The sequence below is a fragment of the Myotis lucifugus genome, unplaced genomic scaffold (genome assembly GCF_000147115.1).
Source record: "Myotis lucifugus unplaced genomic scaffold, Myoluc2.0 scaffold_3, whole genome shotgun sequence".
In the NCBI taxonomy this organism is placed as follows: Eukaryota; Metazoa; Chordata; class Mammalia; order Chiroptera; family Vespertilionidae; genus Myotis; species Myotis lucifugus.
The window spans coordinates 17,648,892-17,667,874 of record NW_005871051.1 but is presented as its reverse complement, the minus strand read 5'-3'; the positions used below and the strand labels follow the sequence as shown (position 1 = coordinate 17,667,874).

At 53.1% G+C, this 18,983-nt stretch overlaps 1 protein-coding gene across 1 annotated transcript in view; it reads left to right on the top strand.

Annotated features, from left to right (window-relative positions):
* The window catches only part of TNS1 (tensin 1), a 188,013-nt gene extending 169,273 nt beyond the window's left edge, over positions 1 to 18,740 (top strand). The window contains 10 exon segments of the mRNA XM_014462563.2: positions 1,288 to 2,429; positions 5,199 to 5,285; positions 5,951 to 6,082; positions 6,441 to 6,533; positions 7,400 to 7,477; positions 9,223 to 9,294; positions 9,515 to 9,683; positions 10,381 to 10,449; positions 10,892 to 10,924; positions 14,183 to 18,740. Coding sequence (XP_014318049.2) covers positions 1,288 to 2,429; positions 5,199 to 5,285; positions 5,951 to 6,082; positions 6,441 to 6,533; positions 7,400 to 7,477; positions 9,223 to 9,294; positions 9,515 to 9,683; positions 10,381 to 10,449; positions 10,892 to 10,924; positions 14,183 to 14,327 — 2,020 coding nt within the window. The 3' untranslated portion in view covers positions 14,328 to 18,740.
* Positions 18,741 to 18,983: the final 243 nt, after the last annotated feature.

Sequence of the window (18,983 nt, the reverse complement as noted above, 5' to 3'; positions counted from 1 at the left end):
ATCTGGAAAGAATCAGGGTCATCCCACCCAACCCCCTTATTTTTTTCAGATGGGAAAACTTGAACAGCAGAATCCAAGTTTCCCAACTCAGAGGCCATTGCGTTATATTTCCCTTTGGCCTTGTACTTAACTTCAGAGGAGAACCTTTGATTGTGGCCGTTCCCCCAGGCACACTCTCCTCTGAACGGAATTTTATCAGTCTTAGAATTGGGTTCGACCTCTGAGCTCTCCTAATCTAACCCTCCAATGGAAGATATTCCCTTCACAACAGTCAGGTCAAGAGGTTAGTTAGCCTTTGCCTAAATGCTCCTAGTGATGGGAGTCTCATTACTGTGCAAGGGAGCTCGCTCCGTTACTGGCCAGATCCAATGGCTGGAGAGCAGACCTTATAATGAGCTGAAATCTCCCTCGATGAGACTTCCTTATCTTTGGTTTTTGGAGCTACTCAGGAATGAAAGCACAGTTCTGACACCCACAACATTTGCAGGTAATGATGGCACACCTGGGGAGACCGAATCAGGGTGGGACATTTCCAGTGGGAACGGGATCCCGGTGTTTGGCCCCTTCTCCAGTGTTCAGTTTCTGTGATATGGAGTTGACAAGGAGTCACCTACAGTTTTTTTATTTTAATTTCATTATTGGGGCGACATTGGTTAATAAAATTATATAGGTTTCAGGTGTACAATTCTATAATTCATCACCTGTATGTTGTATTGTGTCCTTCCTTCACCATGCATTCCTTTACCCTCTTCTACCTCCTCCCATCCCCCTTTCCCTCTGGTAATCCCCAAACTGTTGTCTGTGTCTATGAGTTTTTCCCCCTTGGTTTAATCCTTTCACCTTTTTCACCCAGCCCCCCTCCACCCCTCCCCTCTGACAGCTGTCAGTCTGTTCTCTATCTAGAAGTCTGTTTCTATTTTGTTAGTTTATTTTGCTCATTAGACTCAGTCACCTTCAGTTTCAATGGAAGAGAGCTCCTCGCTTTGACTTTGGTTCAGGAGCCAGAGTAGTACAGCGGGGAAAACATGTGCTTTGGAATCAGACACAGCTGACTCGAAACCCTGGTCTTTTATGAGCCGTGTGATCATGAGCCAATTGCTTAACCTATCTGAGCCTCAGTTTCTTCTGACGGTGCCATAGGGTGATGTAAAAGCCTTGACATTCCCATGCGTGCAAGTGGAGCTCACTGCTGGTGCTAGTGGTGGGAGGGAAGTCTGAGTGCTCACTGAAACCTGTTCTTCATTAAGTACATTTGCTGACATCTCAATCTGCTCTTTCTCTCTCTAGCACTTCGGTGGGGAGTTTCCCATCGGGGGAGAGCAGTGACCAGGGCCCCCGGACACCCACCCAGCCTCTGCTGGATTCTGGCTTCCGCTCTGGCAGCCTGGGCCAGCCCAGCCCTTCGGCTCAGAGAAGCTACCAGAGTTCTTCTCCTCTTCCAACCGTGGGCAGCAGCTACAGCAGCCCCGACTACTCACTTCAGCAGTTCAGCTCCCCAGAAAGCCAGGCCCGGCCTCAGTTCAATGCGGCTGGTGTCCACGCAGTCCCTGGGAGCCCTCAAGCACGCCACAGGACAGTGGGCACCAACACTCCCTCCAGTCCCGGCTTTGGCCGCCGAGCTGTCAACCCTGGCATGGCTGCCCCCAGCAGCCCCAGTTTGAGCCATCGCCAGGTGATGGGCCCGCCAGCAACTGGTTTCCATGGTAATGTGGTTTCCAGCCCCCAGAGCAGTGCAGTGACCACTCCAGGAAGCCCCAGCCTGGGCCGGCACCCTGGGGCCCACCAGGCCTCAGGCCTCCATGGCAGTGTGGCTGTCACTCCAGGGAGCCCCAGCCGCGGCCAGCAGCCGGGGGCCCACCAGGCCTCAGGCCTCCCTGGTAATGTGGCCACCACTCCAGGGAGCCCCAGCCTGGGCCGGCATCCTGGAGCCCACCAGGGCAACTTGGCCTCCAATCTCCATGGCAACACAATATCCAGCCCCGGAAGCCCCATCCTGGGCCGTCATCTTGGAGCATCTGGATCCGTGGTTCCTGGCAGCCCCAGCTTAGATCGGCACGTGGCCTATGGCGGCTACTCCACCCCTGAGGACCGGAGACCCACGCTGTCCCGGCAGAGCAGTGCCTCTGGTTACCAGGCTCCTTCCACGCCCTCCTTCCCTGTGTCTCCTGCCTACTACCCGGGCCTGAGCAGCCCCGCCACCTCCCCTTCGCCAGATTCGGCAGCCTTCCGGCAAGGGAGTCCAACACCGGCCTTGCCAGAGAAGTGGAGGATGTCCATGGGAGACCGAGTGGGCAGCCTCCCCAACTATGCCACCATCAATGGGAAGGTGTCGTCCTCGCCTGTCGCCAGTGGCATGTCCAGTCCCAGTGGGGGCAGCACTGTCTCCTTCTCACACACTCTGCCTGACTTCTCCAAGTACTCCATGCCAGGTGGGCCTCTCCTTCACCCCTGCGTCTCCTGCTGACAGGTTAAGTCCACCAGTTGGGGTATCTGAACTGCTCTCTGTTCTGGCATCCTCCTGGCAGACAACCATGGGTGGATCACTGGCCGTGGGCCTCAGTTGCCTTATCTGTTTAATGGGATTTGGAGGTGTCCTCAAAGGAATTGTGCTATGGTTGTGGTGACTGTGGGGGCAGGGATGAAGCTGCCGATGAGGATGAGGATGGTGAAAATAATAATAGTGACAGTGTTATTGTTACAATGACCAGAGCCACTCCCACTTGTTGAGCACATGCTGTGCGCCAGGCTCTGAGCTAAGCAGTCTCTTTCATCCTCACAGCCACACATGAGGAAACGGGCTTGGGGAGCTCAGTCATTTGTCCAGAGTCAGACAGTTAAGAAATGGCAGGGCCAGGCTGCCAATCCAGTCCCATACTACCCAAACTAGTGCTCCTAAAACATTGAAGTTGTTGGATCATGCTTCCCTATCTGGAGGGTTATGGTGATTTAGCATAACCTTGACACTCTGCCTTCCAAACCTGGACCCCAAACCTTTTGCCAGCCCTTTGTTCTCATCTTTAGGTCCCCACTGTGCACACATAACTAATAATAGATCTGGCAGCCAGATGTGATATGGGCCAAGGCCAGGGCATTTCACTGGAGTCTAGTTTCTGCCAGCTTCACTGAAGCCTGTGCTGGTTTGCACACTGAATTCTTCACTCGTCACCAGAACTCGGCCCCTTGGCTTCTGCTGAGAGGGCTCATTATCCAGACACAGAGGTCAAAGCCTCAGCTGATATGCAGCTTCTCATCCAGACCTGGAACCTGCCTGTGTGCAGAGGACCCCGGGGCCCTGAGGCATCCGAGGAAGATCGGGAATGTTTTGGGCAGCCTGGAATGGGCCCCAGCTGCCTGGATTCTCAACATGTCACTACTGGGTCCTGCCCTGAGCCTGCCAAGCCAGGGCTCTACAGCGACCCTGCACGCCCCTGCTTCCTGCTGCCCACAAGAGACATCTGGTTCCCAGCTCCTCTCCTCGGAGGATGCAAAACTTCTAGTAGTTGGGACATTTCCTGTTTCCCACCATCTTCCCTGCTTAAAATAGCCATTGGAGTCAACACAGGAAGGCACATGGGGCTGCAGCGCCTCTGACAGCTCATTAGACAGGCCCAGCACCAGCGGCTGGGGCTTCGGAGCAGAGAAAGGCAGCTTGCAACAGTTGCATGGCCCAGCTGGCTAGCCCAGAGGCCTCCCCTGGGCACAGCTCAGGAGAGGGAGCTGATCTAGCCCCTCACTGTCCTCCAGACAGGTCCCAGGAGCCTACCAGAGTGTAAGTGACAGGTTGAAAATGACTAAGCACTGGACACATAACCCACCCCTGTCCCTGGTCTGGATGCTCTGAGCTTTACCGCATCATCAACACAGGCTCCCTCTGCTCTGCCTCTCTCTCAAGAAAGGAGAGGAAACATGTACAATTGGAATATTCCTTTCCCCTCCTCACCCATCCCCCTTTTGGTTTCCTTTTGTTCCCAAAGATAAAGGAAGAGGTTGGAGAGCGAGGGGCACACATCCTAATACCTAGCAGGAAGCTATCGTGGCTGCTGGGTCTTCTCACCCGGGAATTCTCACCCGGGAAGGTCTAACAGGAGAAGGTCTATTACCCATGGAAAGGCTCACATATGGGCTTGGGAAGCTCACTCACCTTCTCTGAAACTCACTTTCCTCATTTTAGAGTTAGGAGGTTGGACTAGATGCTCTCAGAGGGCCTTCTAGAACCTATTGTTCTGTGAAATCATCCTGGGTCTGCAGAGGGTCTGGGGTGGGAGCATCTGCCAGAGAAGTGGGGTATGTGACACACGAGATGGCTTCCAAATTCTAGGCCAGCCCCTCCCCTATTTGCTCTAGAGCAGGAGCAACTCCTTTGCCCTCTATGATACAGAGCTCAGGCTTTCCACATGGGAATGAGGAGGGGGTTGGGGAGAAGTGGAACAAAATGGTCTTTCTGCTCAGTTCTCAAGGTTGTTACGATAAAGTTGGGACGTTGAGCCTGTGGAGAAAGGGACTAGAGCTGGGTGTCTTAGACTGTGGGGAAGAAGCTGCAAGAAGGGTCTAGTCTGAATCTTCTAGAGAAAGGAGATGGGGTGGAGTAGGGCTTCATTGGCCCAGGGAGAATGCTTTGCCAGCCCTTCAGCAGGAGAGCAGCTCTGTGGCATGTGGTGGTTGGTGGTGGATGGAGAGGATGCCAAAGCCGCTCAGGGCCCTTGAGCAATACTCTGCTGATGTTTGAGGTGACTGCCTTTCTTAGGGCAGCATAACAAAGTGCCACAGACTTTATGCTGAAGACAAAGAATTTTTTCTTTCACAGTAGTGGAGGCCAAAAGTCCAAAATCAAGGTGTTGGCAGGGTTGGCTCCTTCTGGAGGCTCTGAGGGAGGAGCGTCTGCTCCAGGCCTTTCTCCTGGCTTCTCGTTGCCGGCAGTGCTTGGTGTCCCTCGGCTGTAGATGCATCTCTCCAATCTGCCCCCACGTCCACGTGGTGCTCTCCCCTTGTGTCTCTGTCTCTTTTCTTCTTATGAGGACACCAGTCATATTGGATTGGGGACCATTCAAATTCTGTATGACCTCATTTTAATTTGATTACATATGCAAAGACCTTATTTCCAAATAAGGTCACATTCACAGGTAACGTGGTTAGGACCCCCACACATCTTTTGGGGGGGGGCACAATTTAACCCATATCCCTTTTTTTTTCTCCTTTAGACAACAGCCCAGAGACCAGGGCTAAAGTGAAATTTGTCCAGGACACTTCCAAGTATTGGTACAAACCCGAGATCTCCAGAGAGCAGGGTGAGTGCTGGGGGGTTCCGGGGTCCATCCAAGGTCACAACTGGCTGCTGCTCCCCGGGCCTCCCCTGGGCAAGAAATTTAAGTAGACTCCTTCCTCTTTGCAGTAGGTGGTGGTCATAGAGAGGGGGCTGGGATCAAGGTCAGACAGGAAGAGCAGTCACTGGTGACGTGTGGGGGAGCAGAGCAGTGATTGTAAGCACCTCTTGGAAGGATCCTTAAAATGAGCAAAGTCTTGGTTTCTGGGCAAAGTAAAAGGCTGGCCAAGATAGTAGGAAATGTTAGCTCTCCATCTGCATGATATGGGAGATTTTTGTATATTTTACAGAAAAATAAAGTTGGGACTATAGGGGTGGAGATGAGGCCCACCTCAGGCCCCAAGGGAAAGTCTGTGTGGACTTAGGACAGGGTGTTGGTGACGCGGCCCCCGGTCAAACCCGGACTGCTGTCTGCTTGGTAACTATAGTGTTATTGAACACAACCACATCCATTCATTTATATCCTGTCTGTGGCTGCTTTTGTGTGGCAGTGGCAGAATCGAGCAGTTGCAGTAGAGACTGCATGGCCTGCAAAGCCTGAAATATTTACATCTGGCTATTTACAGAAAAAGTTTGCCAACTCCAGTATATTTCTTATTTCCTCTTATCTCCCATCCCTTCCCGGCCCAGCCATCGCTCTGCTGAAGGACCAGGAGCCCGGGGCCTTCATCATCCGTGACAGCCACTCTTTCCGAGGAGCCTATGGGCTGGCCATGAAGGTGTCTTCTCCCCCTCCGACCATCATGCAGCAGAATAAGAAAGGTAACACTGTCTTCTCTAACTGGGCCTCAGGACTAGGTGATCCATATGGTCTCTTCAAAGCCAGAGGGACCTGGGGGCTGGGCAGGTTTCTAATTCTCATGGGAGCTGGTCCCTGCTAAACCCTCTTCAGCAGAGTGAGTCTTGGGCTTGGTGATTGGGGTCAGAGAATGGGGAAGCCAGATTGTTAGGTCTCTGTGATTGCGTTTCCTTGAGGGGGAGGAAAGGAGAGGCAGTCCCTCCATTCCAGGGTTCTCCCGTCAAAGCCCTGCGCACTGGAGAAGTCAGAAATCGGTGGTGGGAGGTTGTGGGAGGGCACCATGAGAAGTGACTGGTCCTCATTTCTTCCTTTTCATCCCAGGGGACATGACCCATGAGCTGGTGAGACATTTCCTGATAGAGACCGGCCCCCGAGGAGTCAAGCTCAAGGGCTGCCCCAACGAGCCAAACTTTGGTGAGATTTCCCCCACTTCTGTCTCCCCAGTTGGCTTGCAGAGAGCCTCAGGCCTGCCCCAGCCCTCCGCCCCCCGCCTTGGTTCTGCCCGCCCCCCTTGTCCTAGACACAGCAGAGAAATAAACAGTGGTTTCCCTTCCTCTGTCCTCCAGTCCCTTCACTCTGCCAGATTCCTCTTGATAGATGTCCTACCCCACTGAGACTTGTTATCATTGTAATTTGAATAATAGCTATAATAACAGTTTCCTTTATTGACCACCTACTATGTGAAAGTCACTGTCTAGGTCCCTTCTGTTACTTCTGGTCTCGTGACAATCCTGCGTGGTAGGTGCCATGGTGCCATTGTCCCATCTATAATAATAAAAGTGTAATATGCTAATCCTTTCGGACGACCTTCCAGATGCAGCTGGGGCCGTGAGGGCCACGGCTGTGAGGGCTGAGCCCCTTGCACGAATTTTGTGCATCAGGCCTCTAGTTTTACATATGAGGACATGGAGGTTCATAGAAGTTAGGCTTATGCAAGAACACAGCTAGTAAGTGACTGAGCTGGGATTTGATCCCACGATTCTCTGAGTCCTCTGCTGCACTGTCCTGAGAGGGGCCCCGGCAGATGGAGGGGCATGGGGGAGATGTTGGGAGTAACTTTCTCTAAAGGAAAGCTGTTAAGTAACCTATGACTGCTAGGGTGAGCCGTTGGAATATTCTCCCTTGGGTCTCGCTAACTAAGAGGGAGTGGATTTTCAGTTTCGTTGGTGGGATGTGGGAGGGTAATGAAGAAGCTGATCATGGCGGCGTGGTGGGCTCCCCTTGGTGCTCCGGCCCACTTCCAGCAAAGCTGCTCTGACATGCCATCTCCCTCCCCGCAGGATCTCTCTCTGCCCTGGTCTACCAGCACTCCATCATCCCGCTGGCCCTGCCCTGTAAGCTGGTCATTCCAAACCGAGGTAGGAACCTGACACTCCTCCGTCTCCCAGCCCACCCTTGAACTGGCCTCCTTCGTTTCTGGGCCCTGCCAGAACTCCAGAGCTTGGGCCAGGCTTGGAGGACATGGGTCATTTTGCCATCTGGGGAAATTTGAAACCACCTCTTTTTTTCTATTTTAAAAAAAAGGAAACATTTATTAAAAAGCTTAACTTCAGGAATGTACATAATTGACTTGCCAGATTGTTCTAAAAAATTCTCTAGAGGCTTAAAGAAATTCAAATGAATGATCAGAATAAGCCTCATCCCAGGAGACAGTCATGGGGAGAACCTTGTCCAGAGGGTGAGATGCGCGTCGGTGGGGAGGTGGGGAGGCAGATTTAGGTCATGGGGCACCCGGGGTGGGAGGTTGGCCTGAACGGATAGGAGACAGCACTCTGGAGGGACCTCTGGAGGAGAGGTGGCTGGGCTCTGCATGGGAAGGAAAGGGGACGGTCAGATATCCCTGGAGTTTTCTAGTCTGTGTGGCTGACAGGATGTCCCCTGACCGAGGCGACACTGAGCTGATAGGAAAGAGCGAGCCCACTTTTGATTGTGGGACGTTTGATTGGAACCCGACAGCCTCAGGACATAGAGGACGAGAATCTGAGTGAGACCCGGGGCCAGCAAAGGAGATTCCAGCTTCTCTCAGAGGGTGTACCACCCTTTGAGGATGGCAGGTGGACCCCAAGCTCTTCAAATTGAAGCTTCTATTATAGCACAGGCTTCTATTCCCAGCCCCCAAGCACACAGCGCCCACAGGAGGGGAATGTGCTTGGCCCTGAACTTGAGGTCTGCAAACCGGGAGCCGAGGTGCCTTCTCCCTCTGTTCAATAATAGGACATTCGGAAGTGCCCCTGGGACTCTCTCCTCTCCTGTGGAGCTCCTGAGGTTTTTGCCCACACAGAAAACCTCCAATATTGTTTGATAGTCTCTATGTATCCAATTCGATTCATTGAATTATTAATGATAATTGACCAGCATTATTAGCTTAAAAGTTCAAATGCAACTTAAATAGCATTATTAACCATGACAGTTGGACACTAATTAAATGATATTTCTACAGAATTTACCAAAGTAATTCAGCAATGATCAAACTGATACTGACATTGTATAAACTAGTAGTTCTCCAAGCCTGATCCCCAGGCCAGCAGCCTCAGCGCCCCCGGGACCTTGTTTAAAATGCAACTATTCTCAAGTCCCACCTAATCAGGTTCTCTGGTTTTAACAAGTCTGTACAGCAAAGTCTGAAAAACACTGGTGTAAATGGTACTTGATGCTTTTTAATATTGAAATTATAATTGTGCTATTTAAGTGTTTAATGAGTGAGGGCATTTATCGATCTACACAGACATCAATACAAAAGAACAACACCACCAACTGCCACTTGAAGTCATGCTTTATGCCTAGCACTGGGCTAACACTGTACATGGAGCATTTAAAAAACCCACTGAAACACTTCTATCACCATCATTTCCACTTTATAGATACTTAGCAGGTCCTGGGCTGAGAGTCTCAACCCAGCTCTGTTGGAATCTAGAGCTCTCAACCAGCAAGCAGTTATTGACCATTCCAACTGGACACGCACGTACCGGCTGCCAGTGTCTGATATGAAAAGCAGTATCCATTGCACAAAGCATTTGTAGAGCTCACCGTAGGCCCTTCCAGACTGGGGAGCCTTTCCAGGTCTAGAATTTTAATTACTGGCTGAATGAAATCTTTGTCTCAGATCCCACAGATGACTCGAAAGATAGCTCGGGCCCTGCCAACTCAACCACCGACCTGCTAAAGCAAGGAGCAGGTGAGTGGCCAGACCCTGCCCAGGCCTTTCCTCCTTTCTGCCCTGTCCCCTCCTGCAGGTGCAGGCTGGACATCACTCCAAGACCCAAATGTCTCTGGGAGGGCACACCACATTTCTGGGCTCAGGTGCCTTGGCTTGAGATTGGCCTGAAGAGAGGACCTGGGGGTCATCCCCACCCACTCCAGCCCCCATGACGTCTCCTTGGGTGGGTTTCTTCCAGCCTGCAACGTGCTCTTCGTCAACTCTGTGGACATGGAGTCGCTCACTGGGCCACAGGCCATCTCCAAAGCCACTTCCGAGACACTGGCTGCTGACCCCACGCCAGCTGCCACCATCGTTCACTTCAAAGTGTCTGCCCAGGGAATTACACTGACTGACAACCAGAGAAAGTAAGACTCTTCTGCCCACTTCTGTGTTAGGCTCTCCTCCTGTGACCCATCTATCCTTCCATTTACCCACCCACTTACCAATTGACTCATGCCTTGTACCCATCTATGCCTTGTACCCATCTATCTCCCATCCATACTCTGTCTATCCGGCCACCCGTCCATCCATCCATCCATCCATCCATCCCCTTGCTCACCCACTCACCAGTTGATCCATCCATCTCTGCATCCATTCATTTCCCATCTACACTCCTCCATTTATTCCTTCACTCATTTATGCCTCCATCTTTCTTCCTATCTATCCACCCATTTTCCATCTTTCTACAAATATGCCTGCATTGGGTATACAGCTGAAAATGCAACTGACAAAAATACCTGCTTTCTAGAACAGAGCCCTTCCTCTCATGCTCTCTCTAACATGTCCCCCCACTCCTATCCTTCCTCCTCCAAGGTACCCCCATTTCTCATCCCTCAATGCCAGTTTCTTTCTCCTTTTCCTAACCTGTAGCATTTGAGAGATGTTTCTCTGACATATCTATCTGTCTCCATGCATTGCTTATGTCCCCAGTGTGAGCAGCCCAGGTTATCTTGGTCATCAGGGAGAGGCTGTGTTGACCTACAGCAGCCACAGATGATGGGAAGGTGGCCTGACCTGTCACTTCAACACTCACTCTTTGTCTGTCTGATGTCTGTACCACAGGCTCTTCTTCAGACGACACTACCCTCTCAACACCGTCACCTTCTGTGACCTGGATCCACAGGAGAGAAAGTGAGTCTCATGTAGACACCTTCCCCCCCAGCCAGCTCTAGAACACTGAAGTCTCTGTGTGAGCACATGTGTGTGCAGGTGAACATATGTGTGCGTGTGTGCATTTTTGGTTCAGCTTGAAGATCTGCCTGTGTCTGTGAGAGTGAAAGTAATTGTGCTGGGCATCTTTTTGAGTTTTTCCCATGACAAATTTGGAGACCCTTTCAGAGACTCAAATACCCACTTTTGCCCCCTCTGTCTTGTCCCTGACCCTGAATCTGCTTCTCCTCTCCACACCGGGGAGAGAGCCCTTGAGAGACAGGCCACAGTTCTCTTTTTCTGAATGACCCCCAACCCATAGCGGGGCTCCTCTGCCTTCCCCCAGAAGGTCCAGGCATGCATGGGGTTGAGCTCCGGGGAGAAGGTGTAGTGGATTACGGCTGTACCATCTTTCTCTCCACAGGTGGATGAAGACGGAGGGAGGTGCCCCTGCTAAGTAAGTGTGACTTCTCCCCCATCCTGGCTGGCTGGTCTCTTTGGGGGTGGAGAGAGCAGGGGCAGGTTGAGAATCCAGGACTAGTTGGAGGCAAAGGGCAGCGAGGGTCACTCAGCTTTGGACCAGGCAGCCAGGTCTTTTGCCTTCTGCCTCCAGTCTTGTCACCTTCCCTCTCCCAGGACTAGGCCAGTAGGGATCTGAGGAATTGGACAGGAAGCCGAGAGTTTAATGAGGTGATGGCAGTAGGGCAAGGTTGTTTAAATGATCTTTTCTTCCCCAATCCTGGCCTCCTTAATTCCCATTCTACTCTTTGGGTGGACTTCTGTTTGGCTGGGCTAGATTTCATCAGAACATGGGAGCCCAGAAGGTCTGAATTCTGGGATGACCCTGGGACTTTTTGGTTGATGCCTCCATCCATTCAGCATTTCCTAAGTGCCTCAGAGGAACTTGGCCCTGGGAGGATTCAGACTGACCAGAAGGCTGACTTTGACTCCAAGAGGCCCACCATTGGCACAGTGGATAGGACACATGTATAAACGTTAACATGCTGTAGTGGTTTTCAAACTGTGTTCCACGGAACCCTACAATCCTCAGGTTGTAACTGAGCTCTTAAGAGGGGAGGAAAAACCTTGTTATAATGTGCAGTTATGTATCAGTATGAGTCAGGGTTTTCTCTATATCACAAAACCCAGGCAGAGTGTGGGAATAACCTGGCTACTGAAGCTGACACAGATTGCCATTATGGTCTGTAATTCCACACTTTACTCTGCTGGGCTCATGCAAACATGAGCTCACGTTTCTACTGATTGAGTTTGTAATGGTGTGCTGTTGGATTGATACATTTATAGCCATAAACACTGCTGTCACTTTTCTATATTTGGACTTCATATAAGATTGTTTTAGAAAAAGAAAAGTTTCTCTGTTAAAAAATTAAAACCACTGCTGTATGCAACATGCCAACAGGGTGCAGCTCATCGTGTCTGTGGATGTCACCGAGGAGAGTGCATGGGATAGATTCTAGGCAGGGGGAGATTCAGGGTGGTTTGGGGGAAGAACTTACATTAAAAAAAATGGGTCTTAAAAGACAGGCACAATTGGAATAGGTAGTAATGGGTGTGGGGGTGGGACAGAGACCATTTCGAGGGGACAGGGAGGCATGGCCACCAGAGTGCAAGCTTCCTGAGGGCAGGGTTGTCTGTCGCATGGGAAGGGCTGGTGAATATTTGTCTAATGAAGAAATGAGAGGACGGATGAGGCAGCAGGAGGAATGAGGAGGAGTCGCAGTGAGGCCACCTCGGTCAAGAAGGAATGGAACTGACCTGCAGTTAGTTAGCATGATCAGCAGCGGGGCTGTGTGGGATGAAGGGGACCTCAGTGTGCCCAGGTCACAGGAAGAATTAGCAGCCCAGCGGAAGGAGGACCCAGGAGTCCAGCCATCTCAAAGCTTGCCCCACACTTGCCTCAGCCTTCTCCTGGGCTCACAGGGGTCATTTAGGTCTCCATGTCCCTGCCACCAACCAGGAGGCCAGAGCTTTGTATTTAAGGAAGCTCCTGCTCACTGACCACTGGGCTCTGTGTGGGGAGATGGGTCAAGGACAGGAGTGGGCTGGTCCCACGCCTGTAACTCATTCTCCTCATTCAGGAACTGGTTTTGCACTGAGCTTCCTGCTGGCCTGGCCTTGCTAGCTGGCCACTGGCTCAGGGAGCCGACTGGGGATGGGACTAGGGCAGTGGTCGGCAAACTGCGGCTCACAAGCCACATGCGGCTCTTTGGCCCCTTGAGTGTGGCTCTTCCACAAAATACCACGTGTGGGTGCACATGTACAGTGCGATTGAAACTTCGTGGCCCATGTGTAGAAGTCGGTATTTTGTGGAAGAGCCACACTCAAGGGGCCAAAAAGCCGCATGTGGCCTGCGAGCCGCAGTTTGCCGACCACTGGACTAGGATGAGGCACACGGATGCCTGAGGCCTTGAAGTAAGGAAGGTCTAACTCTCAGGTCCTTGTAAGTGCTCCTCCATGCCCTTGGGGTTGAGGTTTCTTGTCTGGACCCACTTCCCTAAGCAGAGAAAGGAATTGGTTGTTGTTGAGCTGGCCCTGGGAGCCTTGGAGCTGACGTAAACATCAAGGGAGGGAGGCCGGTGGTGTTTAGGCTCTGAGGCTGGCCGACTCTCCACCATGGCAGAACCTGGCCGCCAGGGTTGGTGTGCCTTCATGCCCACAGCTCAGAGCCTCTCCCCCCTGGTGCCCTGAGGGCCCTCCACTGCACCAAGGAGCCCAGCAAGCCTGGAAAGGGGATTCAGGGGTTGGTTGTGGCCCCAGGCTTTTCCACTACTTAGACCATTGCCCCAGACCTCTGGCTCAGTGAGTCCCAGGCCCTGAAACAGCTGTAGGAAGCCCAGGGTGTGTACACACATGCATGTGCACGGCTGCAAGCCCGACCTAACTTTTCTAATTTTGGCTGTTGTGGTCCAGTCCCAGGGAGAGGGGTTCCATCGGAATCCCCAGCTGTCCCGATTGCCCCATCTCACTCTAATTAGCAACACGCTGGCTAGGAGGGGACCTGAGCTCACATTCTGTTCTCTGCTCTCATATTTTTAACTCTGTTTTGCAGAGAGAATGCCAGCTCACTCCAGTCTTGGTGCAGGGAGTGGGGGTTGGGGGAACAGGTGTGGGGTCTCTCTCCCCCTCCTCCCATTCTCCGGAGCCCAAGAGAAATGCGTGTGTGGTGGTGGTGGGGGGGGGGAGGGTCGTGACCCTTGTCCTTTTGTCTCCCTGGCCTTCTCCAGGTGTCTGAGGAGGCCCAGCCCTTTGATGGGCAGGCGGCATTTTATTCATTTGTGTTTGTGTGGTGTGTAAGAACAGTTGGGTAGGGGCGGGGCTGAGATGGACTGAGAGAAGCCCAGCTAGGAATGTCCCCATTTTATTTTTGGTCTGGTATCCACCTCTCTGTCCAGTCTTGTCACTTGCCTGCAGCTCCTCCTCCCTCCTCCTCCTCCACCCCACCACAAAAGGGGAATTTCTGTGCCTCCCCTGAAACCAGTGCCACTGTCATTTCTTGTCACTTGACTGATTTGTCAGTGGAAGAGAGAGAGGGTTCTCTTTTGGTCTCCCCCACCCCAATCCCTGTGCTCAGGAGATGGGGACAGATGCGGGGAGAGGTCAGCCTGAAGATAAGCTTGCTCACATGGGCACCTCTCCAAGGCCTGGCCCCTCCTGCCCTCCCCACACACCTGTCACCCCTCTCCTGCCCCTGCAGGCTCTTCGGCTTTGTGGCCCGGAAGCAGGGCAGCACCACGGACAACGCCTGCCACCTCTTCGCTGAGCTTGATCCCAACCAGCCTGCCTCCGCCATTGTCAACTTCGTCTCCAAGGTCATGCTGAGTGCCGGCCAGAAGAGATGAACTCACCCCATGCCCCGGGCCAGGGCAGTGGGGATGGGGCATGTGGGGAGGGGACCCATGAATCCTGACCATCTCTGAATCCAGAAGGAGGACTTTGGGCCAATTTTGGAGAAGGAGAGAAGAAAGTGTGACATGGGGAGAGGGAAGTGAATTGCGGAGGGGCAGGGGAGAGAGGGAGAGAAAGAAAGAAAAGGATGGAGGAGGATAACTCGGATTCCCTTGGGTAGATGGCTACTGCGCAACCCCCAAAGTCTCCAAAACGAAGCAGGTCCACCTAACTCCCTCTCACCCTCACAGGAGGCAGAGCTGGCCTCCTTGGGGACCCATATTTTGGGGGGAAATGGAAAAGTGTCTCCATAGCCCAACTGCTTTGCAAGGAGAAATCAAGTCAAGAGAATCTTTTTCTGGCCCCCTCTAGGGTACATTGTCAAACCAAAGGAGCCAGCATGGGACGTCACGTGGCAGAACTTTTGCTTTGAAAGTATCTCAGACCCGAGGTACCTAAGGCCTCTCTGCTCTGCCTCTGATGTACAGTTTGTGTGGGAATGTATGTAGGGTTGTGTATATATCTGCTCCCACACCCTCACACTCAGATTTATATTCGACTCTCAGCTAGAATTTATAAACAGGTGTACTTGTCCATGTTCCACATTTGCACACATGTGCATACTGTCCAGAGGTCAGAGTTGGGGTGACCCAGCATCAGGGAGGGGATGCCAGCCTTCTTCCCCAGGAGCACCCAGGAATATGGGTAACAGGCTCTGACTTGTTGCCCCCCGCACCTGCGCTCTAGTGGCCCCGCGTGCCGCCAGCGCCTCCTCCTTGGCAAAGACCCCGGCAGGAGTGGCGGGACCATTGGTTGGAGGAGATGGAGACGTGCATTTCCATAGCCTCGGGGAAGAGACCCATCAGCCACAGTGACTTTGACCTCCAGGCATCTTCCCCAAGTTGTGTGGCAAGGTGGGCAGGCCACTCCCCCCAGCTCTCAGCCCTCAGCCCATTCTTGGCTGCCAAGACCACACCAGCCTTATCTCAGACCGGCTTATCTGCATGATGTCTTCTTGGGTGCTGGGGATTGAGCCTTCTGATCTGCCCAGCTCTGTTCTGTCCTGCAGGGTCCTCCTGTTGGGCTCATCCTGGGGAACCTGCTTCCAAGAGCCCTGCTCAGCAAGGCCCAGGGGATGCCTGGGGTCCTGTCCTCCCCTCTGCCGGGGTTTGGGGCCTGACTTCTGCTGGGCTGTCCAGGTGACTCAGCAGAGCTCTGGGCTGCTGCCTATATACCACATGGCCTATTTACAATACCAAAGCCTTGCTGTTCCCACTTCTGCCTTGGTTTCCCCAGCAGAAACAAGCTGCCCGGGAGCAGAGGGCCTAGAGTCCGCCTGGGCAATTGGGAACCCCCTGACCTCCACCCAAGTACTCTCAGCTGGAATGGAAAAGTCACCAGGACTCCATTCTCGAGGGGCTTCTTAAGCCTCCGGGGGTCCCTTGGAGAGAGGCATTGTACTGATATATAAATATATATAATATATATGTGAGACATACTGACAGAATCTGTAAGCTAATAAAATATAAGAAAAGGTTAAAAAAAGAATAGGTAAATTGACAAGAGGTATTTATTGTTTTCCCATATTGCTTTATTGCCTCCCTGGGCAAAAACCAATTCCCATCCCTCTTTCTATGTATAAGGGAAGCCTGAAATGTAGGGGCCTTTATCCTTGGAGCAATCAGGGGTCTCCTTGCCCTGGCCTTGGCCTTCCCTAGACTTTGTCGGGGGCTCAGCAGGGAGGGGTGCACGTGTTCCATCTCCTTTGGCCCCCTCTTTTCTGGCAAGCCTAGGCCTCGGCCACCAGGTCCCGAGAGGAGCCCCCTCACCAGGGCTGGAGCGGGTGTGTGAGCCAGCGGGGGACATGGGTGAGTGTGGTGGGCATGGGGAGTGTGTGCGTCTTTTGTATTTTTTCTCCTCCAAGAAGCTGTATCTGTGTGGACATACTGTTTCAGGGAGTTAGAAAGGAGAGTGTCTAACGAAGACGGGGAGCAGCCCCCCGCTTCCCAAAGATTGAAACCTTGTGCTTGGTGACTAAGGTTCTTCCAAAGTGCTCTTCCTTCTGAGGCATTCAAGCCAGATCCTGGGGTTCCCTCTCCCCCTTCCCCACCTCCCCCTCTCTCTTCCATAGGAGAGATTCCACCCCTTCCTTTGTCAATATCTAACCTCCCACTGGACAGTCCGGGACTCTCCTCCTGGTCTGGACGTCCTCTCCACCCTGAGGCCAGCGGAGGGTTAGACCATCGGGCAGACCCGGGCCCAGGGTCAGCCTTTTCACATGCTTGCCCACCGCCCACCGCAGCCCACCTCCCGGGCCTGAGCTGAGGGTGACCCCACAAGCAGGACCTAGGGGTGCTGGGGAGCTGATTCTCTCCCTCTCTGGGTCACTCTGGAGGGAGCTGGTTTCCTAGAGTTTGGCTTTTCCAGAGGAATGGGGAAGGCACCTCAGTCTCCACGAGGTCCCCCCTTTGGGTCAGACACTGGCTGGGAAGACACTGTAGTCCTCCCATCTCACAGGTTGGGCCCGTGCACCCATGCGCACAAGTGCACACACACACACACACACACACACACACACACACCGCAGCACTGCAGTATATTCTTGCCAAAGATGTCCTTTAAAAGAAAGCACTTTTAATAATTATTGTTATCGTGTAAATGTTTATCCTTTTCTCTCCTCCCCCTCCCTCGACATATTTGCTGTTGTTTAGTGTTGAACCCGTTTGTCAGCCAGGAGAGTGCTGTCTGGTCTTGAAAGTAGGCTGGGGCGTGGGGTGGGGTGGGTCCGGGAGAGGCATGGTCAGCGTGTGACTCAGCCACACAGCCCCAGGCGGGCTCAGCCCGGCCCCAGGCCCCGCCTGCTTCTGGCTGTCGTCCAGCCAGGCCTCTGAGGCAGGGAGGCAGGGCCAGTGCCTCCACGTGGCTCTTCCCAGGTGGAAGGAGAGGGGAGGACCGGGAATGGGAACAATGGAGAGCAGACCCCAGAGTGGAAATAGGGAGGAAGTGAGTTGTTTGATCAGCCTCCAAGGTGACTGGCATCCCCTCCCCTGAGGTCATGTGTTCTGGCTCCCTTGTCTAGCCAGTGTTTGTCCCGGGTTTGGGAAAGGCCTTGACCTGGTCCTCATGGCAGCCTTTCCTGCAGCCGCTCCGAGCTCGTGGACGGCCAGGATCCCTCCTGCACTGGGCTTTGGGGAGTCCCTGGGTGTGTCAGAAGCTGGCAGGACAGGGTGATGGGCTTGGTGGCTGTGCCACCAGAAGAGGAGGCAGCTGGCTGAACGAGTGTGGCCCTTCCAGGAAGGGGCTCCCAGGAGGTAGATGAGGGGGTGTTCTCCTCCCTCAGATGGGCATGAGCAGAGATGGGCAGACTCCTCACAGGTGGGACACCTATGCCCTGATGTGCACCGCCACCCTGCCCCGGGGTCTCCTCCCTTTGTTCCCAGCTTCAGAAGCTGGGGAGATCAAGGGGCCAATGCCCGAGTCCAAGGGCAGCCTCTGCCCCTGCATCGCCCCACACTCAGGGTCCTTGGAGAGGTCAGAGGCCGGGCCCTGGAGCCACTCTTCACTCAGGGCCAGGCCCCGGAATCTCGAGACCAGAGTCCCCTGGCAGTGGTAACACAGGACGTGTGTGCGCGTGCGTGCAGGTGTGGGTGTATGTGTGTGAGTAGTTTGCGCATCTCTCTAGGGATCTTCAGGGTTGGGTTGGAGGAGGTGGGCAATAGGAGGATGTCAAGTTCAGTATCATCCGGCGGAAGGAATCAGGAGGCGAGGCCTGTAGGGCCCTGATGGGTGGAATCTCAGTGTTGGCGATGGGGTGGGCTCTGCGGTCCTCAGATGACCCAAATGTTGGAGGACCTGTGCTTATTTCCCATGCCTGGCTCTTCCCAGCGGTGAGGCAGTTGTAGAGGGGTGTCCCAAGTTGGGTTTCTAATCAGTGTTAAGCAGTTGAGACTCTCCTGTGTCCGTGTTGGGTTTGTGTGTGTGTGTGCGGAGCACATCAGTGTCTGCATGCGTCTCCCTGTTTCTCCCCTCCCTCTGATGTGTCATTCAAAACAAATGTAAGGAGTTCCTCACCTCCCCCCTCCCCCGCCCACCCCATGTCCCCTGCCTTCCAGGCCTCCCCTCTGCAGGAAAACCAGAATAACCCGCCCTCCTCCTGTGCCCTGACTGTGTATTTATATAGATGGAAATATACTTTCTATTTTGTATCATTGTGCCTATAGCCTCGGCCGCCTTGTATAAACCCTGATATGCTACTTACCCTGGACATGAATGTGTTGTACACCGAGGCTGCCTGCTCCTGTCGGCGGCTTTGTTTCTTTGCGATCCATTGTATGGCTTTATAAATGATAAAGTGAAAGAAAACCTGGGCTGTTGTCTAGCTGTGTTGTTTGGAAAGGGGTCTGCCAGGTCTCTGGTGGGCAAAACACGGCCTCCCCGACGCTCTGGCTGTGGCTCCAGGGCTGCCTCCACCGGACCACTCCCCTGGTCCTCCCAGCCGCTTCCCACCTCCAGGCCTTGGTTCTGATGACTGTGAGTTTTCATCTGGACCTTTCTGCTGGAAGAGAAACTCAACTCAAATTGGCTTAAGAAAATAAAAAAGGAATGTATTG